The sequence below is a fragment of the Spermophilus citellus genome, assembly GCF_964194105.1.
Source record: "Spermophilus citellus genome assembly, chromosome: 12".
Taxonomy (NCBI): domain Eukaryota; kingdom Metazoa; phylum Chordata; class Mammalia; order Rodentia; family Sciuridae; genus Spermophilus; species Spermophilus citellus.
In genome coordinates, this window is record NC_138198.1 from 117103213 (window position 1) to 117127945 (window position 24733).

Consider the following 24733-nt stretch of genomic DNA (forward strand, 5'->3'; position numbering starts at 1 on the left):
AGACAGAAAATCCAAACAGCGAAAGATCACATTGAAAATGAATTACATAAACAGATAAAAGAAGAAGTTAAGCATCTTTATCGGGAGATAGAGATTATAAAAAAAATCAAACAATAATTCTAGAAATGAAGGAAACGATAAACCAAATTAAAAACTCAATCGAGAGTGTCACTAACAGAGTGGAGCAAGTAGAAGCCAGAACGTCAGATAATGAAGACAAAATATATCATCTTGAAAAGAGTCTAGCCAACTCACATAGGCTGGTAAAAAAATCACGAGAAAAACATCCAAGAGATTCGGGATAACATAAAAAAACCAAACTTACGAGTCATCGGGATAGAGGAAGGTACAGAGATTCATACCAAGGGAATGAGTAACCTGCTGAATGAAATAATTACAGAAAACTTTCCAGAAATAAAAAAGGAAACAGATATACAAATTGTAGATGCATACAGGACACCGAGCACACAAAATCACAGTAGACCAACGCCAAGACACATTGTTATGAAGATATCCAATATACAGAACAAAGAGAAAATATTAAAAGCTACAAGAAAAAGGAGGCAGATTACATTTAGGGGTAAACCAATAAGGTGAACAACGGATTTTTCATCACAGACGCTGAAAGAGAGAAGATCCTGGAACAACGTATTTTAAACACTGAAAGACAATGGATGCCAACCAAGAATTCTGTATCCAGCAAAATTAAGCTTCAGGTACGACAATGAAATAAAAATCTTTCATGATAAACAAAAGCTAAAAGAACTTGTAGCCAGAAAACCAGCATTGCAAAGCATCTTGAGCCAAACACTACACAAGGAAGAAATGAAAAACAATAACCAAAACCATCAGTGGGAAGTGCCTCGGTAAAGACAGAGGACGGGGGGAAAGCTAATCATGGAGAAACAAACTAAATTAGAAAAAAAAAAGATAAATAATCAAACATGACAGGAAGTACAAACCATATATCAATAGTAACTCTAAACATTAATGGTTTAAACTCTCCAATAAAGCAACATAGGCTGGTAACATGGATTAAAAAAAACAAATCCAACAATATGCTTCCTCCAGGAGACACATCTGATTGGAAAAGACATACACAGGCTCAAGGTGAAAGGTTGGGAAAAAATATACCACGCACATGGTCCTCATAAGCAACCGGGGGTGGCCATTCTCATATCGAATAAAATCAACTTCAAGACTAAGTTAATCAAAAGGGATAAGGAAGGACATTATATACTGTTAAAAGGAACCATTGACCAACAAGACATAACAATTATCAATATTTATGCACCAAATAATGGTGCTGCGATGTTCATAAAACAAACTCTCCTCAAGTTCAAGAATCAAATAGACCACAACACAATAATTATGGGTGACTTCAACACACCTCTCTCACCATTGGACAGATCCTCCAAACAAAAGTTGAACAAAGAAACTATTGACCTCAATATCACAATCAATAACCTAGACTTAACTGACATATATAGAATATATCAACCATCATCAAGTGGATATACTTTTTTCTCAGCAGCACATAGATCCTTCTCAAAAATAGACCGTATATTATGCCATAGGGCAACCCTCAGTAAATATAAAGGGGTGGAGATAATACCATGCATTGTATTGGATCATAATGGAATGAAACTGGAAATCAATGATAAAAGAAGGAAGGAAAAATCCTACATCACATGGAAAATGAACAATCTGTTACTGAATGATCAATGAGTTACAGAAGACATAAAGGAGGAAATCAAAAAATTCTTAGAGATAAATGAAAATACAGACACAACATATCGGAATCTATGGGACACAATGAAAGCAGTTTTAAGAGGGAAATTCATCGCCTGGAGGTCATTCCTCAAAAAAAGGAAAAACCAACAAATAATGAGCTCACACTTCATCTCAAAGCCCTAGAAAAGGAAGAGCAAAACAACAGCAAATGTAGCAGAAGGCAAGAAATAATTAAAATCAGAGCAGAAATCAACGAAACTGAAACAAAAGAAACTATTGAAAAAAATTAACAAAACTAAAAGTTGGTTCTTTGAAAAAATAAATAAGATCGACAGACCCTTAGCCATGCTAACGAAGAGAAGAGAGAGAACTCAAATTACTAACATACGGGATGAAAAAGGCAATATCAACAGATGCTAAAGAAATACAGAAGACAATTAGAAATTATTTTGAAAACCTATATTCCAATAAAATAGAAGATAGTGAAGACATTGATAAATTTCTTAGGTCATATGATTTGCCCAGACTAAGTCAGGAGGATACACACAATTTAAACAGACCAATATCAATGGATGAAATAGAAGAAGCCATCAAAAGACTACCAACCAAGAAAAGCCCAGGACTGGATGGGTACACAGCGGAGTTTTACAAAACCTTTAAAGAAGAATTAATACCAATACTTTTCAAGTTATTTCAGGAAATAGAAAAAGAGGGAGCTCTGCCAAATTCATTCTATGAGGCCAACATCACCCTGATTCCGAAACCAGACAAAGACACCTCAAAGAAAGAAAACTACAGACCAATATCTCTGATGAACCTAGATGCAAAAATCCTCAATAAAATTCTGGCGAATCGGATACAAAGGCACATCAAAAAAATTGTGCACCATGATCAAGTAGGATTCATCCCTGGGATGCAAGGATGGTTCAATATATGAAAATCAATAAATGTTATTCACCACATCAATAGACTTAAAGATAAGAACCATATGATCATCTCGATAGACGCAGAAAAAGCATTTGACAAAGTACAGCATCCTTTTATGTTGGAACAAGACAGGGATGCCCCCTATCACCACTTCTATTCAATATAGTTCTTGAAACACTGGCCAGAGCAATTAGACAGACGAAAGAAATTAAAGGCATAAAAAAGGAAAAGAAGAACTTACATTATCACTATTTGCAGATGACATGATTCTATACATAGAAGACCCAAAAGGGTCTACAAAAAAACTACTAGAACTAATAAATGAATTCAGCAAAGTGGCAGGATATAAAATCAACACACATAAATCAAAGGCATTTCTGTATATCAGCGACAAAACTTCTGAAACGGAAATGAGGAAAAACACTCCATTCACAATATCCTCCAAAAAAATAAAATACTTGGGAATCAACCTAACAAAAGAGGTGAAAGACTTATACAATGAAAACTACAGAACCCTAAAGAGAGAAATAGGAGAAGATCTTAGAAGATGGAAAAATATACCCTGTTCATGGATAGGCAGAACTAACATCATCAAAATGGCGATATTACCAAAAGTTCTCTATAGGTTTAATGCAATGCCAATCAAAATCCCAACGACATTTCTTGTAGAAATAGATAAAGCAATCATGAAATTCATATGGAAAAATAAAAGACCCAGATAGCAAAAACAATTCTAAGCAGGAAGTGTGAATCAGGTGGTATAGCAATACCAGACTTCAAACTGCACTACAGAGCAATAGTAACAAAAACAGCATGGTACTGGTACCAAAACAGGCGGGTGGACCAATGGTACAGAATAGAGGACACAGAGACCAACCCACAAAATTACAACTACCTTATATTAGACAAAGGAGCTAAAAGCATGCAATGGAGGAAGGATAGCATCTTCAACAAATGGTGTTGGGAAAACTGGAAATCCATATGCAACAAAATGAAACTGAATCCCCTCCTCTCGCCATGCACAAAAGTCAACTCAAAGTGGATCAAGGAGCTAGATATCAAATCAGAGACTCTGCGCCTGATAGAAGAAAAAGTTGGCTCCGATCTACATATTGTGGGGTCGGGCTCCAAATTCCTTAATAGGACACCCATAGCACAAGAGTTAATAACAAGAATCAACAAATGGGACTTCCTTAAACTGAAAAGTTTTTTCTCAGCAAGAGAAACAATAAGAGAGGTAAATAGGGAGCCTACATCATGGGAACAAATTTTTACTCCTCACACTTCAGATAGAGCCCTAATATCCAGAGTATACAAAGAACTCAAAAAAATTAGACAATAAGAAAACAAATAACCCAATCAACAAATGGGCCAAGGACATGAACAAACACTTCACAGAGGAGGACATACAAACAATCAACAAGTACATGAAAAAATGCTCACCATCTCTAGCAGTCAAGGAAATGCAAATCAAAACCACCCTAAGATACCATCTCACCCCAGTAAGACTGGCAGCCATTATGAAGTCAAACAACAACAAGTGCTGGTGAGGATGTGGGGAAAAGGGTACTCTTGTACATTGCTGGTGGGACTGCAAATTGGTGCAGCCAATTTGGAAAGCAGTATGGAGATTCCTGGGAAAGCTGGGAATGGAACCACCATTTGACCCAGCTATTGCCCTTCTCGGACTATTCCCTGAAGACCTTAAAAGAGCATGCTACAGGGAAACTCCACATCGATGTTCATAGCAGCACAATTCACAATTGCTAGACTGTGGAATCAACCCAGATGCCCTTCAATAGATGAATGGGTAAAAAAAATGTGGCATTTATACACCATGGAGTATTACGCAGCACTAAAAATTGACAAAATCATGGAATTTGCAGGGAAATGGATGGCATTAGAGCAGATTATGCTTAGTGAAGCTAGCCAATCCCTAAAAAACAAATACCAAATGTCTTCTTTGATATAATGAGAGCAACTAAGAACAGAGCAGGGAGGAAGAGCAGGAAGAAAAGATTAACATTAAACAGAGACATGACGTGAGAGGGAATGGGAGAAAAAAGGGAAATTGCATGGAAATGGAGGGAGACCCTCATTGTTATACAAAATTACATATAAGAGGTTGTGAGGGGAATGGGATAATAAACAAGGAGGGAAATGAATTACAGTAGATGGGGTAGAGAGAGAAGATGGGAGGGGAGGGGGGGGGGATAGTAGAGGATAGGAAAGGTAGCAGAATACAACAGTCACTAATATGGCAGTATGTAAAAATGTGGATGTGCAACCGATGTGATTCTGCAATCTGTATTTGGGGTAAAAATGGGAGTTCATAACCCACTTGATTCTAATGTATGAAATATGATATGTCAAGAGCTTTGTAATGTTGTGAACAACCAATAAAAAAAAATAAAAATAAAAAAATATATAAATGGGGGTTGGGGTTGTAGCTCAATTGGTAAGAGCATTTGCCTTGCACGTGTGAGGCACTGGGTTCGATCCTCAGCACCATATAAAAACAAATAAATAAAATAAAGATTTTATGTCTGTCTACAACTAAACAAGTATTAAATATATATATGTGTGTGTGTATATATATATAGTGCTATTAGAGAAATTGATCAAAAGTAGGAATAATTTTTTTTTTAACCAGGCTTACACCTATATAATCCTAGCAACGTGAGAGGAGGAGGTAGGAAGAGTGCAAGTTCAAGACAAACCTTCAGTAACTTAGCCAGACACTCTTATCAAAATTTTTAAAATAATATAAAGAACTAGGATGTAACTATTGGTAAAGTGCCCCTGGTTTATATCACAATTAAGAAAATAAATAGGAAAGGCTGTCTTAAAAAATAAATTTTTAAAATATGTAAATTTCTACCATACTCCTCAAAAGTATACAGCTATTTCCCATCTTTCCTATACATTCTTCCTAAACCCTAAGAACTTTTAAATCTAGATGGGAATAACAAGTTTTTTTTAAAAAAGGAGTTAAATTCTAAACTTATAATTGAAAGCTAACAAGCAAAAACTGAGCAACTAACTTGAATTAAATTTCTAATTTTATGACTAGTAAAAAGTAATCAGCTATGTAAAAAGTGCTGTTCATTCATACACAGATAGAAGATTTGGGAAGCTATGAGATATGAATCTCGTAGAGCTCAACCTGTTTCTTAGTGCTCGATTCCCATTGTCTTTTAAAAAGTTGATCTGCTGGATATAATTAGTAAAATGTGCTCCTAGCTTCTTTCCCCTCAATATAATCTCTTAAGCCCATCAGCCTCTACTTTGGCTTTTTTTTTTAATACTCATAAGTAAAACTATTTTAATTATTTATATTTTTATTGCTGTATTATTATTGTACATAATGGTGGGATTTGTTGTTACATAGTCATATATATTCATGATATAACAATATAATTTGAATAATATCATTCCCCAATATTTTCCTTTACCTTCCCCTCCTCCCTCCTCCTGGTCCTTTGCTTCTATTGAGGTCCCTTTGATTTTTCTTCAGAACTCTCCCCACACTTTTATTTATTTATTTTTTTATTGGTTGCTCAAAACATTACAATGATCTTGACATATCATATATCATACATTTAATTCAAATGGGGTATGAATTCTTACTTTTACCACATGTAGAAATTGCAGGATCAACTGGTCCATTTTGCTTCTAAAGCATTCATTCATTTCTGTACCCAACTAGTACTTACTATGCATTGAGGGAGACTCCTTAAGACTCGTCCAACATATAGTCTCCCTGTTTACTTGTGTCAAAACCTTTGATTTTCATGGGACACGGCAATTCTCAAAACTTAAAACCTACACATTTTCTCCTTTTTTACAGTTAGATGTGCCTTGTGGTTGTGACCCATGAGATATGAATCAAACATTTCAAATAGCTATGTGAACCTTAGGTTCTTTGAAATAAATATAATTCAGTAGGAGAGAAGGTCCTTTTTGATTCCTTAGACTGATGACCTAAACACTGAAATAACAGTTGGAACTCCAACATTACCTTAGATCATGAGATGACCTTGAAGATAACTTGCACTCTAGGAATGGAGAATTTTCAGAGACTGGATCTTATTGATACTGTGTAGCATCCTAGAGGGCTTCAATCCCTCACTGCTGACTTCTGTCTTATAGAGATAGAAGTAAACTTTTAAATTATTTTTTTCCTATTACACCTGACTGAATATAACCTAAGTTAATGCATGTAACTATGTACCAAACAATTTCCTGATAGGTAATAATAATATATATAAAATGCAATGTATATTTTATATATTACTATATATTATATAGCACATATAATACAAAGAGAGAATTGAAGGGGAATATGTAACATATCAACAATCTCAGTATAGCATGATAAAATAGAGAATAGAGGATATAGAGGATTGTTACCTAAGTCAATGTAGGAGTAGGATCAAGCAAGAGAAGTTACAAAAGATCTAACAAGAGATGATGTATAAACTGAGTTTTAAAGTGAGTAGATTCAACATGGATGAACTAATGAAGGACACTATTCTACTTATAAAAAGACAAATGCAATATGATTCCTCTTTTTATGAAATGAAATATCTAGAGTGGTCATATCATAATGTATAATAACAAAATGGTGTTTGCCAAGAATTGAGAGAAGAAGGAAAAAGGTCATTTAATGGCTAGAGAGTCTCAGTTTTGCAAGATGAAAACGTTCTGAAGGTTGCTTGCACAACATGAATGTACTTAACACAACTAAATTGTATATTTAAAATGGTTAGGATAAAAAAAAATGGTTAGGATGGTATGTTTTATGTTACGTGTATTTTTGCCACAATTTAAAAACAAAGTGAGAGCTGGGTGCAGTGATGCATACCTGTAATCCCAGAGGCTTGGGAGGTTGAGACAGGAGGATCACGAGTTCAAAGCCAGCCTCAGCAATAGCAAGGCGCTAAGCAACTCAGTGAGACCCTATATTTAAATTAAACACAAAATAGGGCTGGGGACGTGGTTGAGTGGTCCTGAGTTCAATCCTCAGTCAAAAAAAAAAAAAATAAATAAAACCAAAGTGAGTAGAAAATAGAATGGATTTGAAAACATTTTGACTTGATAAGACCCTGCTTCTTGCTCTAGCCTCACCTGAGACCTCACTTCCAATCAGTGCTTCTGATGCACTAACCTTCTTTCTTTCAGGTCCTTAAACCCTTTCTGCTGGCTCTTACTTTAGGGCCCAAGATTTATATAAATTGTTAGCCTTAAGTCCTCTGTTCCACACTAATCTTTCCTTCCTTCCCATCCATTTCTTTGCTTCCTATATCTCTTCAAAGGATATCTCAAAACTCTCCAGAAAGGCATTCCCAAAACTGTCCAGTCTCAATTAAAATGTTATAAAAATTTATTCTTTATCTTTATTTTTCCTTCTCACCATTTACCACAGTTGATGATTGCACATTATCTGGTTAATATATATCTACCATATTTTATGAAGAAGTCATGGGCAAATTCTTTTTTTCTGATTACTATCATATCACCAACACTAGCAGCATAGGAAAGTGCCAATAAAGCCAATCAAATAGAGCTTCTAATCCATCTGAAGTTGTTATTTGGATATAAAGAACAATGGACTAATAGGAAGGAGAGAACTAACAATACAACTGAAATTTTTTCACATAATTTTTGAGAATATAAAGTCTATAGTATTATTGGCAAAACTAACAATTATCACTATCAAATAGTTTTTAAACTTTATTACTTAAAGAAACTCAAAGGTATTTAATAATTCATAAATTGCTATCTTTGCTGTATTTCTGTCTTTGCTTACCTTCCTTTAAAATACAAATTTTTAAAAACATACCACCTGCTTTGTTATTATCAATGCTTTACATTTGAACAGCAGTTTTCAAAATGCTTTTGCAAATCTCACATGATCCACCACCTTAAGAGATAACTTTCTAAGGTTGACACAAGATCAAGAAGATTTAGCTAGGATGATTCCCCAAACTAGAAATAGAAGGCACATTTTTCTGAATCATAATCTAGCACTCATATTACCTTCAGAAAGAAACACAGAATTTTAAAGGGGTATATTTTTAAATTAGTTTTTAAAAACTTCTTGGTTATTATAGAATGTGTAATTTCCTAAAATTCAGTCTTTTTAAAGTAGTGTGCTGTAATATAGAACTTTCAACTTCACACTAGCAAAAAACAAACAAACAAAAAAGATATATTCTAACAAGTTTCTGGTATCTTTGGTTAATATGTATTTAGTAAATTAATCACTTAATAACATTACCTTAACTTTATCAAAAACCCATGTATCCAGTTTTGTTGCATCATCAGCACCAAAATCCTCTCTTTCAGCATCATAGCTGTAAGTATAAACATGGTCTCCACTAGCACCTAAAAAATAAATTGGGAAAAAATAAATTTTTTAATAAATCTCATAAAAATCGATAATCATTTAAAGAATTTAAATTTTTTTTATTTTTTATTTTTGGAGACTAGACCTCATTATGTTACCCAGGCTGACCTAAAACTCCTGGACTCAAATGATCCTCCTGCCTGGGCATTCCAAGGGCTGGGATTAAAGGTATGCACATCGATATCCAGTTCCATTTAAAGATTTTTATGAGTAACCAGAAATATTTTATAAAGCACTTTGTTTATGGTAAATACAGAAGGGAGGAATAATTAGCATGTAGTTTTGTTATGTGCCCTGGAATACACTATATACTTTTACATTTTTTGTCCTCCTACTAATTTATTCTAATTTTACAGATACATTACTTGTAAGTAGTCAATTTGTCAAAGTCAACATTTTAATATGCAATAAAACAACAACAAAAAGCAACAGTTTCTCTCTCTTTAAGGGTTAAACTATTCAAAAAATATGTGCCTCTTAGGATTTAAAATCTAAAATAGATGAAGAACCTTTCTAACACAAGAAAAAGTTCAAATATTTCAATTTTCTTATTAATAGACTGTATTTTCTCAATAAAAGGGAATAAATAACTGCTTATTGCCAGTTTGAAGAGATCAACAAATTATTAATCATATAGACTTGCAAGATTTTATTAAGAATCTAAAACTAATTTCTGGGATAGACAGGCTCTTGCAGATCATAAGGGAGAGAAGTAACAAAGTAATGACAATATCTACAATATCAGTTCAGGTATAATGACTCTCTTCCTCTGCTTAGTCATTCTACTTCACACATCCCAAATAAAGAGACTTGAATGGGTTAGCTAGTTATCATAAGAGAAATGGAACATTTCTCATAGACTATGCTTGATACAGGCACTGGTCCTCCCTATCAACTGTAACCAGGGTAATGGCTTAACTTTGTAAAGCATATCAACTTAATCTGCTCTCACCACTGCTAGCTCCTCTAAAACCTAAACTGCTTCCCAACAAGGGAAATATATTAATGGCTGAACTATTTTGGCCTGCTCAGTATAATATTCTATGAATATCATATATTAAATTCTGAATATAGATTTTTGCTTTCTGAACACAAAATAATCTTCAGTAGTTCCAAATATTATAATTATATCTATGGCTAAGTATCATGTTATAAATCTTTCCATTAAGTGAAATAATTAATCATTCTGCTTTCCATAAAAGATAATGATACAGCCGGGTGTGGTGGCACTCGCCTGTAACCCCAGTGGCTCAGGAGGCTGAGAAAGGAGAATCACGAGTTCAAAGCCAGCCTCAGGAATGGTGAGGCACTAAGCAATTCTGTGAGATCCTGTCTCTAAATTAAATACAAAATAGGGCTGGGGATGTGGCTCAATGGTCGAGTGCCCTCGAGTTCAATCCCCAGTACCAAAAAGAAAGTAATGACATAAAGTTCATCCAACTGATTTTAGAAAATAATAATACTACGATCAAGAGATATTGTAGTACTTGCAGATTTGTGCACAAGAACAAATGCAACAAATCCAAAGTCATATTTCAAGTTAGCAAATCGAATATATGGCATTCCAAAAGGCTAAAAGCCATTAATGCCATATATATCAAATGTCAACACATATGGCATAATTAATATATTAAAATAGGAATAATAAATTTTAACCCTTAAATCTTTATTTGAATATCTATTAATTTCTTTTAACAATTTATTGAAATTTAATAAACCATATATCAACATTATCATAATGAAGCTATGTGACAAATATGTGGCTAAATGTCTCACATGAATTATCTAATTTAATCCTAAAAACAAACATATGAGGTAGAAATTATTGAGATTACAGGCCAAAAGTGGTGGTGCACACTTATAATCCTAGCAACTTGGGAGACTGAGGCAAGAGGACCTTGAGTTCAAAACCAGCCTCAGCAACTTAGCAAGGCCCTAAGCAATTCAGCAAGATTGATCTTTAAATAAAATACAAAAAAAAAAAAAAAAACTAAAAAAACAAACAAACCAACAAAAAAACAGGCTGGGGATGTGGCTCAGTGGTTAAGTGACTCAGGTTTAATCCCCAGTACCAAAAAAAAAAAAAAAAAAAGATTACATATAAAGGAAAATAAGCTTACAAAGTTTATCTAACTTACCCAAGATTAGAGAGTTGTTAAATAACAGGCATCTATACCATTTCACTGAATTCAAACTACTATATAACAGTATCATGTGCCAATATTTCAAATATAAGAAAGATCACTGTCAATGAAACTGGCATATCTATCCAATGTAATATAAATCCCTATTTCAGAGAGATTTAAAATAAGAAAACATGTCTGAAAACCAATAAATGCAGAAATATATTTAAAAACATACTGTTTTATTATTTATTTGTCACCTGAAAATATAATCAATGGCTCTCTTACCTTTGGCAAACATAGGTAAAATATCTGGGCTTCCCCAGCTCCATGTGTACTTGCTTTCATTAAAAAGAGAATCAAATTCTACAGGATTTTCCTTCCATCCTTAGGTAATGGAGAAAAAAGGCAAGCAATAAGGGTAATAACTACATGGTAAAAGAAGCCCCCAAAGATGTAGTCTTCAAATAATACCATTAATTGAAGAACAAATAGAAAACTAAAATAGATTTTATATTATGCATATTGTATCACTATTTTAAAAAATCTAACAATAGATAATCAACTTTTTTCTAAAACATAAAAGCACTTTTGAACTCTTAAAAGTTAACTCTAGAAAAACCACACATTCATCCAACTACTCAGAATGATGAAAAACTAAAGTTTAATTCCAGAATCAATATCAGTGTGTGTTCATGTGAATAAAGCATGCTAAAAAACACTTATCAAAAGTATCTGAAAATAAGACTTTTCACTTTATGACATAATTCAGTGATTAAAAAAAGGAATGTTTATATGATAAGTGTTTCATTTAATAAAACTGTCTAAACAGACAATACCTTTGGCAACTGCACTGACATCTTCATAAAACCCAGCTATCATGGCTACATGACCCGGCCGAGATTCTGTTGGCACACGTGTATGAGATATACCCCAGCTGCCCTCATGCATTATGATACTCCTAAAAGATAGGGAGACAAACAGTTAACATGGACTATCATTAATTACACTCATAAGTCATTATAAAAATAAGACAAATACAGAAGGAATCAAACAAAAAGTAGTGGTAGGGTGCTGACCTTGGTTTGATCCCTACTACCATGAAAACACCAAGAGTTGAGATTTAAGAAGGAAAGGAATCTTTCAAAACCCAGCCAAGCCTAGTTCTAGCCCTCCCACCAGCTCATTGCAGTAGCATGAGTCACCCCAGGAGAGACAAAGAAACACTCAATAACAGAACACAATCACAAGAAAAAATATACCACTAATGTTTTATGCCACAAAATACTATGATGGTTTGTTACATACAAATAAATGATAAAAAATAGTATTATTATTTCAATGTTAAATTTTATTTAATGTTATGATAGTATTGTGGTTATTTGAGAGTAAGTCCTTGTTCTTTTATTTATTTATTTTTGTACCAGGGATTAAATCCATGGCACTTAACTACTGAACCATGTCCCCAGCCCTTTTTAAATTTTTTTTTTTTTTTTTTTTTTTTGAGACAGGGTCTTGCTAAGTTGCTTAGTGCATTACTAAGTTTCTGAGCCTGGCCTTGAATTTGGAATCCTCCTGCCTCAGCCTCCCAAGTCACTGGGATTATAGGTATACATCACTACACTCAGCTGTTCTTATTCTTAAGAGATGGATGTTGAAGTGTTAAGGAATGAAGTATCACAATATATTACTTTCAAATTGCTCAGGAAAAAATATTTAAAAATTGGGCATATGCAAATGCATATCTCTGCCTGAATATGTTAGAAGACAATGCAATATTTTTTTTTATTGTTGGTTGTTCAAAACATTACATAGTTCTTGACATATCATATTTCACATTTTGATTCTAGTGGGTTATGAACTCCCATTTTTACCCCGTATACAGATTGCAGAATCACATCAGTTACACTTCCATTGATTTACATATTGCCATACTAGTGTATGTTGTATTCTGCTGCCTTTCCTATCCTCTGCTATCTCCCCTCCCCTCTCCTCCCCTCTTCTCTCTCTACCCCCTCTACTATAATTCATTTCTCCCCCTTGTATTATTTTTCCCTTTCCCCTCACTTCCTCTTGTATGTAATTTTGTATAACCATGAGGGTCTCCTTCCATTTCCATGCAATTTCCCTTCCCTCTCGCTTTCCCTCCCACCTCTCATCCCTGTTTAATGTTAATCTTCTTCTCATGCTCTTCGTCCTTACTCTGTTCTTAGTTACTCTCCTTATATCAAAGAAGACATTTGGCAATATTTAAAAAGTTAAAAACAATATTAAACTAACTTAAAGATATACAGTTGTCCATCATATAAACTTTTTTTTTTCTTTTTGAGGCTCAAACCCAGGACCTTGCACATGTTAGACAAGCACTCTGACACTGAGCTACAACCTTTATTTTCATTCTTATTTTTATTTTTAGACAGGGTATTGGTAAGTTGCCAGGCTGGCTTCAAACTTGCATCCTCCTGCGTTAGTCTCCCAAATAGGTGGGGATACAGGTGTGTGCCACCACACTTGATCCAATATGTAATCCTTTAACTTCTGTACATTTAAAAATTTGTTAAAAAAAAATTAAGGGGAGAAGAAATGTGATAATCCTAATTAGGAGTTAAATTATATTCCTATTTAAGATTAAAACAAGAAATTCTTTTGCTAAAATGTATCAATATTATTTAAGTTGTATCACAGTGATTAACAAAATGTGAGAAGAAAGCAAAACCACCCTAGATGCTATTACTGGTAGAAGGCCGGCAGAGCAACAAATTATATAACAGTAAACATACCAATAACACACTTGATAATGTTTTAAAATCATTATATTCTGAAGAACAATACTTATAATTATTGGTTTATGTTATTTAAACATTGACTAATCTCACAATAAAACCAGAAACCATACATAATAAGGAAATGGTTTAAAAACCACTGGATTGAATATAATATGAGAAATAGTCTGGGCTGGGGATGTGGCTCAAGCGGTAGCGCGCTCGCCTGGCATGCGTGCGGCCCGGGTTCGATCCTCAGCACCACATACCAACAAAGATGTTGTGTCCGCCGAGAACTAAAAAATAAATATTAAAAATTCTCTCTCTCTCTCTCCTCTCTCACTCTCTCTTTAAAAAAAAAAAAAAAAAAAAAGAAATAGTCTTTCACTTCTTGAGTTATACAAGGAAAACTAGAATAAAACAAATGGGTTAGTATCAAGAAATCTGGATATTTCTATTCAAGAACATTAATTAGATTTTTCACTAGATCATTTTATACCTTCTCCACCCCCTACTCCTGCCCAACTAGGGATTGAATCCTGGGCACTTTACGATTGAGTTACATCTGCAGCCTCCCCCCCTTTTTTTGAGACAGTGATGCATTAGGTTGCCAAGGCTGGCCTCAACTTGTGATTGTCCAGTCTCAGCCTCCTGAGTGAGTGGGATTACTGGTATGTACTACCATGCAGGGTTTATATCAGATTTTCAAAAAATAAAATCTTTCAAAAACCATTTTAGAAGAAGTTACAAGATTTCTGAAGTTATAAATATACAATGGCATGCAATGCAGAATTCATAAACTGTTTGAGCCTTTGACTTTAAGCGTTTCCTTTAATAAGACCCAAACCAGAAACAAGTGCTACCAGAAAAAAAAACTTTTTTCTTATCGACCAGTATATATGTATCTTAAGAATCTTAGGAAATGGATATAGCTCAGTGATAGAGTATATGCTTAGCATGTGGGAGGTACTGCATTCAATCCCCAGGACCACGGGGAAAAAATGAAATAAGTTATATATCTCTTTTCTTTGGAAACTAGGAAATTCACACAAATACATTATCCAAATGTTACACATTTTTGTATACTGTAACCATAGTCTGCTCTTATTTTCCTATTACTATTTCCTTGTTGACCTAAGTGGCTCATTTATGTGTTTTTATTCTTTATCATATTATGCATTTCCCTGAGCCACTATACATTTGTTTCTGGAAATTCAACAAAGCATTCAAGATCATTCCTTCTTTCAGGAGTCAAAAAATAATTACCTGTTTATATTCTAAAAACTGGAGATAAAATGGCATGTAATCCTGGCCCTCATAGAACTTGCACAATTATAAGTACTATAATAAAAATAAAATAAAACAGGGTAAAGGGATAGAAAATAATGATGACAGTTAGGGATGGGTGAAGGTAGAGTATTTTAAGAGAAATTTCTTCTTGACTTTGATTTTTAATCTATCCACAACAGCATTAGGAAGGGTTATTGAGGGGTTTGCCACTAATCAGAAAAAGAAAAAATATTTATTAGGAGCCTCATAGATCAAAAAATTAAAATATATTTCAAAACCACTCAATAATTAATAATTCATTAATATTTATACCTGTCATTATTTTAAAAATGAAAACAAAAACCTGCAGTCTTATTTTTTGAAGAAAAAGATAATACCATGAGCTATGAGCCAGGTTTAGGAAATAAAGACACATTAACAAAAGCAACTAAGGCCACATTTTTTTTTTTTAAGACAGTATCTTGCTTTATTGCCCAAACTGGCCTCCAACTCTTGAGCTTAAAGCCATCCTCATACCTCAGTCTTTTAAGTAGTTAGTACTACAGGTGTGAACCACCATGCCTGAGGTGCCTGCCTAAGGCACATGTGTCAATTCACATGACATCAGCTTCTACAATAGTAAACATAACACCTACAAAGAATTGGCAAAGCTAACCTTGGTTAATATAAAAACATCGGAAAAAAAAAAGAATTGGCATTATAGTGATAATCTATAAGACATTACAGATAAAACCGGCATTATAGTGAACAAGTGCTCTATTCTCTTTCTATTCTCTTACTGTTTATCTCACTACCTTTGCACCCAATGTAAGATAAACAGTAAGATATTTTACTGTTTAATAAAACTCAGGATAATATTTCTAAGAGATATCACTGTACCAGTTGACAAATTTACCTAATAAATGGTGCTCTTGAATTTCCATTTTCATCTAATTCATAAAGTGAATCTGCTCGCAGGCCATCAGCAACAAACAGCACTAATCTTCTTGCTGGAGGTGGCAATGGTGTAAACTGAGGAGTCATTCCATGAACCAAAGGAGATGTAAAATAAATGTCAAAGATGGAGGCAAAGAACACAAAATGTACAAGCAATCCCAAAGTAAAGAACAGCAGCATATCTGGTGTAACTAATTAATCTTCAAGAAAAACTGAAAGAGAACAAAATTAACTAGTGTAAGTCTTAATGCAATCATAGGTATTTACACATATTTTAATGACTATGAACAAATCAAACATATATCTTACAATATTATTTATATAACTCACAACTTCCTTTCATTTATGCTGGTAACAATAAACATTAATGAGAAATAATACTGAAATAAAATATATGATAAAGTACACCTAAGCAAAAAGAAAAAGTTCAAGTATAATAAGTAATTAAGACTAATAAACTATTTATAATAAATTTAAGTACATTCTAAAACACAAAATTTAACATAGGATCAAAGAACAAAGAATTAAATCAATCCTAAAATAAGTTAGGATTCAGTCAAATAAAATCCTACATAATACGAAACAACTCATGCTCCTTTTGGTTGTCCATATGACAACTGTTGCTATTCTGAGAATTTTATTTTAATTAATCCATAAATATTTAAATGTTTTGAGTTTAATTTTTTTTAACTTTGGTAATTAGCTCAGGGTCCCCTGGCTCTCTTGACTATCAAGAAATTGGGCAAAAAACATGGATTTTATTCATTTAGATGAGTCATTTGTAGGAAGTAAAAAAAATGTGCTTCACTAATCTCTAGAATATCTAGAGAACTCAAAAATCTTAACACCAAAAAAACAAATAACCCAATCAATAAATGGGCCAAGGAACCGAACAGAAACTTCACAGAAGAAATACAATTGATCAACAAATATATGAGAAAGTGTTCAACATCTCTAGCAATTAGAGAAATGCAAATCAAAACTAAGATTTCATCTCACTCCTGTCAGAATGGCAACAATCAAGAATACAGGACATGATAAACGTTGGCAAGGATGTGGTGAAAAAGGCACACTCATACATTGCTGGTGGAACTGCAAATTGGTGCATCCAATATGGAAAGCAGTATGGAGATTCCTTGGAAAACTGGGAATGGAACCACCATTTGACCCAGCTATCCCACTCCTTAGTTTATATCCAAAAAACTTAAAAAGAGTGATGCAGCCACATCAATGGCAGTACAATTCACAACAGCTAAAATGTGGAACCAACCCAGATACCTTTCAGTAGATGAATGGATAAAGAAACTGTGGAATAAATAATACACAATGGAATATAACTCAGCATTAAAAGAGAATAAAATCATGGCATTTACATGTAAGTGGATGGAGTTACAGAATATAATGCTAAGTGCAGTAAGCCCATCCCAAAAAACCAAATGCCAAATGTTTCTCTAATATAAGGAAGGGTGGGCAGCATGGGAGGAACAGACTACTTTAGATAGGGCAAAGTGGAGCAAGGGGAAGGGAGAGGGTATGGGCATAGGAAAAATGGTGGAATGAGATAAACATCATTACCTTAAGTACATGTATGAAAACACAAATGCTGTGACTCTACTTTGTGTACAACCAGAGACAAAAAATTGTGCTCTATTTGTATAATATGAATTGAATTACATTCTGCTGTCTATATAACAAATTAGAATAAATAAAATTTTAAAAAAATATATAACACAAATTTAAAAAAAGAAGAAAAATATGCCTCAGAAACTTTGCATTTATTAAGGAACACTTTTAGTTCCCCAAATTAATTAAAAAAAAGTTACATGATTCATTCAATAAAAATGTTCTGTGTACACAGTGTCTGCACAATTGTGTGTTGGGGTACTGCAGAGAAGAGGAAAAAGGTCAAATGTTTGATGAATTTACAAATACTAAGGAAAGAAAAGTCAGCAAAGTGAAACATTTAAACAATACTGTAAGACAATATGCCATTACACTGCCAAGATCAAACCATCTGTAGGAATATTTTTCAAACTTGTCCATAATTTGTTTTTGTTGATGAATCTCTGCATATTAAGAAAAAAATCACTTAAATTTGTCTTACTTGCAGCAAGCAGCACTAGTCACATATAGTGAGCCTGGGCTGAAAGACAAGATCTTATTCTTCCTGGCCTGAATAATCGTCACATCATGGAAAAAAATGATGGCAAAATATCCTGCAAAAACAAAAGAGACACTGGAAAAGGACTTATCAAAGACAAACACCTCAAAAAATAAAATGTAAGAAAAAAGAGTCCAACTACCAGCTACTTTTTTTCCTGAGAGAACAATTAAACATCAAAGGTAATCTGCAAAGTATAAAAAGTATAAATACCATCGTATTTTGCCATGTATGACAATACTCTTTTGAGTAAATGTTTTCTTCTTTCCTAGTATATATGAGCTTCAACTATATTGTAAGCACCATGTTTTAATGTTATTCTAAATATTTATAAGATAAAATCATTGCAGTAAGTTTAGAAAATTACATAAAATTATCTGATTCTACCATCTGAAAAAAATCTGTTTTCTTATAATTTTTATCCTATCCACATTTTTACAGAGGCACATAATTTTAATGGAAGATTTTTCCTGGTATACACTTAGCATATCTTTTATTGGTATATTATGATTATATATAATAGTGGAATTTATTGTGACATATTCACACATGCACATAATTTGATCAATTTAATTCCCTAGCCTTTTCCTTCCCCTCTTCCCTCCTCCTGATCCCCTTCCTCAATTCTACTGGTCTCCTTCGTAATTTCATTAGGTCCCTTTTTAAAAAAAATTTTTTTCTAACTTCCACAAAAGAAAACATATGATCCTTGACTTTCTGAGTCTGGCTTATTTCTTCAACATCATGCTCTCCAGTTCCATTCACTTTACTGCAAATGACTCAATTTCATTCTTCTTTATGGCCGAATAAAACTCCATTGTATATACATACACCACATTTTGTAAATTCACCTGCTGACAGACAAAGAGTCTGGTTCCATAACTTGGCTATTGTGAACTGAACTGTTATAAATATGGGTGTATGCATTTATTACTATAGTAACATAAGTATATCCTAAAAATCAAACTCTTACAACATATTAATTACCCTCAACATTCTCCATTGAATGGGGGCTTATTCATTTTATTAATTACTCCTATATGGATAAGCACTGAAATGTTTTTCCCATTTTTCACTATTAAAAATTATCAATGTGATTAATTTAAATTTATATGTAATTTTTATGTCCTAATGTTTGATATATGTCAGATTAAGTGTTAAGATACTACCTATACATATAGTCACTGAGTCAAAAACCTATGAGCAGGGCTGGGGTTGAGGCTCAGTGGCAGAGCACTTGCTTAGCATGTGTGAGGCACTGGGTTTGATTCTCAGCACCACATATAAATAAATAAATAAATAAATAAATGTCCATGAACAACTAAAAATATATTTTTAAAAAAACCTATGTGCATCTTTAAGGCTATTGATATACTAAATATGGGAAAATTTTTTTCAGTTGAATATCGATTTTCCTAATGGTAAATTAAGCAACTCATCGATATCTACTTCATTTGCTTATCTGACAGCTTCCTAAAGAAAAAGCTATCACTCCAAGTATACCATCTCTCACCTGAACCACACTAAAAATGCTCCCAGAGCTCTCCCCATAGAGACTGACTCTTTTCTTATCTATTTCTTGCCATTAGCCATAGTATTACTTTTTAAATGCAAATCTGTACATCTCACCCCTTGTATAAACCCTGTAGTCTCTCCCCCTACTAATCAACACTATAAAGGTTTTACAGGGACTGGTCTTTGCTTCATTTTCTAACCTTGCTTCAGAGCACTTTCCATTGCTCTAGGGTTATCTCACCTCACTAGTCTTCTTTAGTTTCTTCAAACATTCCATGTTCCCCAATGCTGTGAGACCTTCATAGATAAAATTTCTCTTCATAGAATGACCAACCTATCCTCCACCCTCTCTCACTCCACTGTCTCCTAATATCTTCTTTCAAGGCTTACTTCCTCAGGGATTGTGCAGGCTTAAGTCAGAAGTCAAAACCTTGTTAGTAATTATATAACTGTGTCTTTGACTATTTGGATTAATGTCTATCTCTGCCACTTAACTATAATTCCATGACAGCAGGTCCAGGCTTCATTAGCATCCATCACAGTCCTAAATACTTAGTAAGGACTCAGAGGGTTGCTGAATAAATTGTTTAGGATTACCATTTCAAAGCTAAGTGCAATATGCTGTATATCCACTAGAGGATGCCTTGCTCCTCTTTTTGAGCCTCCCAAACAGGACCTGTGAAGGTTCTTCCAAAACAAAAAGCTCAACATTTTATGTTTAAGTAATTTATTATACATAAAAGTGAAGCGACTGAAAAATATTCACATACTACTTATTTTATTATTGCAATATTATTACACAATATTTCTCTTTAGAGAGGATCACATTTGATTCAGACTTTTTGAAATATAAAGCTGTTTGCCATGAATTGTTTGGAAACCTCCAAAATGAATATATAATTATTATTTAAAAGGACATACCCAGCTAGAGAGGATGGCACATGCCTATAATCCCAGAAGCTTTGGAGGCTTAGGCAGGAAAACTGCAAGTTCGAAGCCAGTCTCAGCAATTTAGAGAAGCCCTAAGCAAACTTAGGGAGATCCTGTCTCAAAATAAAAAAGGGCTGGAGATGTTGCTCAATGGTTAAGTGGCCCTGGGTTCAATCTCTGGTACCAAAAACTTAAACAAATAAGATAAAAGGACATATCCATGTAACAGTAAAGTTACCTAGCTTATACTTGTGGAATGCAAACAATAAAACTTTTGATATTACTAAAACTTTAAATCAACCAAAACTTGCATTCAGAATGTTACTTGTGGTTATTGTAGGACATTTAAAACCAAAACATCATTTTTAACATTAAATGACTGAAGTACTTAGAAATTTTCACTGCTAATGTACAAATTTCAATGATTAATCTTATTATTCAAGTGAAACATCAGCTGTAAAATCCTAGATTAATGCAAATCTAAGTAGAGAGAAAATTTTCCAACAGTATTAATAATAAGTTATGATAGCAATCAGAAATTAATATTCCAGTGTGTGCTAATTATACATTTTCAGTTTATCAGTAAACCTCTATATGTGGTAAGAGGGAAAATGTACCTACTGTAAAATTGGCTAGTTGATTCGTGAAGGGCTTATACAGTCATATAAACAAATCCATGATTACAAGATAGGAATCAGAAGCGGGAAACCAGATTTGTATGGGAAATCAGTCATGAAAGAATTTCTATATTCACCTTCTTATAACTCTCTTAGGAAACATTTCAAATCTATTTTTAACTTGTGCTTTAAAAACTCAGACCTGAAATTAAAACTATTCCTTCTTTTAGTCCTACTGACTTAATTACTTTTCCAAGTTTTAGTTGCCAAAAATTGTTTGTTTTTAAAAAACTTTCAAATGCCCACATTTAACAATTGTTGGTATTTACTAATATTTCATTAATTAATAACTGACCAAAGTAACAACATTTACTGAAAACCAGTGACAAGAGCATTCACAATTCTCCATACATATTTTCAATATTTATCTTGATAGATATGTGAGTCAGGCTGAGAGAAGTTTGGTTTAACTTTTTTGAAGGTCCCACGTTAAATAATGGGTGGAATTGAGATTTAAATTTAGGATCTTCTATTTGATAAACACAATTCTCTTCAGGAACCCTGAGTGTAGAAAATTTCTAAAATTCCCCCTTATAGAAATGGAAATATTGTATGTGAACAGTTTCTAATCAGGCCCTTCCCACACCATTGACTAATTCTCCATTCCTACATTCCGGAAATTGGTTCAAATTTTAATCTCTCTGGCAAATGCAATTAAAATAAGAATCAATCCTAATAAGTAACAGGATACAATACTGGCCATTTTTATACTGTGTTCCTGATATCAGTGATTTTTTTTTCAGTATATGGCTCAGAAAAATATTTAGTATTAGGAAATCAGGAGCTAATATCTTAAAAAAATACTTGAAATTCTTAGTACTAAACTATTCTTAAAGCTTCTAGCCAAAAACAAAGGGAAAAAAAAAATCCCAAAGTCTCATTCAAATGAAAAGGTTAGTTTACTGAGCCTGGGTAAACTGAAATTAAATCCTACACTTAAGGGTTGGCATACCTTCTTCACATGTAAACCAATAACCTGAGCTAAGGTTATATACGAATGCTCTATTTTTATTTTTCCACAGGGCTAAAGGAGATGCTTTACTGTTTCAATGTAACAGGTAACCTACCTGATAGTCATAATTACTGTTGCCTATTTATTTTGGTGAAATAAATATTTTGCTGGAAGCTGTACAGCAAGAAATCTAAAACCTGCAAAATGACAATTTGTGTGTGAAGGAAATAGAAGCTACCAGGAATATCAGTCTAATACAGTTGACTGGAAAACATTCCTTTACCATCTCAGACTGTAACCAAGGAATGACAGAAAAGATAAAACACTAGTCTTTCAAACTTAGGAATATACATGAAGTAGTAACGCTTCACAAAGGAAATCAAAACTCTCTACTACATACAACTGTCAAAACCTTGATTCTAGCCTACACGAAGGAGTCAGAAAGGATAAAGGGCATTGTGAGAGAAAAGCTTTGGACATAAGACAAAGGCTCTTAGCTATTTTGAAGATCTATTAATGAAGCTTGAATATTAATAGAAGACCATTGACCCTCTGGGCTTAAGTTTATTCATTGCTCTATTGAAGCGACAGCACTGGATATTCTGAGGAGTCCCTGTTGTACACTTTATGTATGAAATCCTAAATGTTTACTGAGCACTAACAGTTCGTTGTCCAAGCCCAGGCTGTTCACAGATGCAGGCAGGTGCAATCCTCTGCGTTCCGTTTTCCCTTCAGTCCCTGCACCCCACACCTTTACAGGGCGACGGGAGAAGACTGCGGCTGCTGGCCCAGGTGAACACGTTGGGGAACGTAAGCAACAGGAAGGAAGGCAAAATCTGACTACACCTGGGTTCTTTCTGTCCATGCAGAGATGCCACCGACTGCCAGTAAACGGCGGGAAGAAGTGAACCCACTAAGCGAACAGCGGTCCGCGGGCAAGAGGACCCCGTTTCAGCGCCGCCGCACCTCGGCGCCCTGAACCCGGGACTTTACCTGGGGCTTATCCGGGTCGGACCTGAACTCAGGAACGAGGCCTCCTCGGCGCGAAGGCAGGACCCAGAGTCCTTAAAGCCCTCGCGCAGGGTTTCCCACAGCCCCTTCAAACGATAGCCAAGTGGATACCCCGCTACCACCTCCACGTTCGCCCCTGAAGCACGGAACGCCCAACACTTCCCGGGCCGCAGCTGTTCTCGCGATAACTCCTGGGCAGCCCTATAAATCCAACCAATCATGGAGAAGTTGTGGGAGGAGTTTTGCTTTTGAGCCGGGAGCGGGTCCTTGGATCTTCGAGTTCTGGCGCCGAGAATGGGCGGGGCTGAGGGGTTCTGGGGCGGGGAGAGGGCAGGGCACGAACCAGTTCTCGCGAGACTGGGGACCAGGAAGACGCCTGCAGAGCCGGCTGCTGGTGCAGCGGCTGCTGAAGCAGCGAGTGCTGCTGCATCCGGATTGCTTATCTCCGAGGCTACGCCTGGTCTCTAAGTAGGGAGGACGGACGTAGTCAGGCCCGGGCTGTGTAGGTGCTCAGTGCCTGCCGAGCTTTAGGAGGGATTCAAGCTGCGGCCTGTCGGAGCCAGTCAGGGAGGCGCCCACACTCCTGACAGGATAAAATGGCGGCGATGGCGCCTGGAGGTAGTGGCAGTGGCGGCGGCGGCGTGAATCCATTCCTTAGCGATTCGGATGAGGACGACGACGAGGTAGCTGCGACCGAAGAACGGCGGGCAGGACTTCGGCTGGGTGCCGGCGGTGACCTAGATCCTGGGTCTGCGGGCTCGCTGTCGCCACAGGATCCCGTGGCCTTAGGGAGCAGTACGCGGCCAGGGCTCCCTGGGGAGGCGTCGGTGCCTGCGATGGCCCTGGGGGGCACAGGGGAGACCCCAGCCCGCTTGTCAATCGATGCCATCGCGGCTCAGCTGCTGCGCGACCAATACTTGCTGACTGCTCTGGAGCTGCACACCGAGCTGTTAGAGAGCGGCCGCGAGCTGCCTCGGCTGCGCGACTACTTCTCAAACCCGGGCAACTTCGAGAGGCAGAGTGGGACCCCGCCCGGGATGGGGCCGCCTGGGATCCCGGGAGCAGCCGGCGTCGGAGGCGCTGGAGGTCGGGAGCCGAGTACGACGTCGGGCGGGGGACAGCTTAGTAAGTGGACTCAGCCTGTCACAGGCCCGCAGGGTTGTGGGATTGTGAAGACTTACTGCAGGGAGACGGGTGTTTCTAGGCTGGTGCCAGGTTGAGGATATGGACGTTTTAGGGAGCGAGAGAATGTTGGGCGACCTGAGCGGAGAGGGTTCCTTTTGTGTTGGAAGCAATGGGATCC

At 35.5% G+C, this 24733-nt stretch overlaps 2 protein-coding genes across 10 annotated transcripts in view; one reads left to right on the top strand and one right to left on the bottom strand.

Moving 5' to 3' along the window:
* The window catches only part of PIGN (phosphatidylinositol glycan anchor biosynthesis class N), a 127428-nt gene extending 103838 nt beyond the window's left edge, over positions 1 to 23590 (bottom strand). The window contains exons 1-7 of one of the 3 annotated variants that reach the window (XM_081263668.1): positions 23413 to 23590; positions 20782 to 20903; positions 18289 to 18400; positions 16144 to 16396; positions 12036 to 12157; positions 11485 to 11583; positions 8945 to 9051 (exon numbers count right to left, since the gene is read on the bottom strand). In XM_081263668.1, the coding sequence (XP_081119794.1) occupies positions 8945 to 9051; positions 11485 to 11583; positions 12036 to 12157; positions 16144 to 16364 (549 nt within the window). In that variant the 5' untranslated portion in view covers positions 16365 to 16396; positions 18289 to 18400; positions 20782 to 20903; positions 23413 to 23590. The remainder of the gene's footprint in view (positions 1 to 8944; positions 9052 to 11484; positions 11584 to 12035; positions 12158 to 16143; positions 16397 to 18288; positions 18401 to 20781; positions 20904 to 23412) is intronic. The other 2 variants (XM_081263669.1, XM_081263670.1) reach the window with 2 other exon arrangements.
* A 201-nt stretch (positions 23591 to 23791) lies between these two features.
* The window catches only part of RELCH (RAB11 binding and LisH domain, coiled-coil and HEAT repeat containing), a 112943-nt gene continuing 112001 nt past the window's right edge, over positions 23792 to 24733 (top strand). For all 7 annotated transcript variants that reach the window (XM_081263662.1, XM_081263665.1, XM_081263663.1 and 4 more), the window contains exon 1: positions 23792 to 24555. In XM_081263662.1, coding sequence (XP_081119788.1) covers positions 24027 to 24555 — 529 coding nt within the window. In that variant the 5' untranslated portion in view covers positions 23792 to 24026. The remainder of the gene's footprint in view (positions 24556 to 24733) is intronic.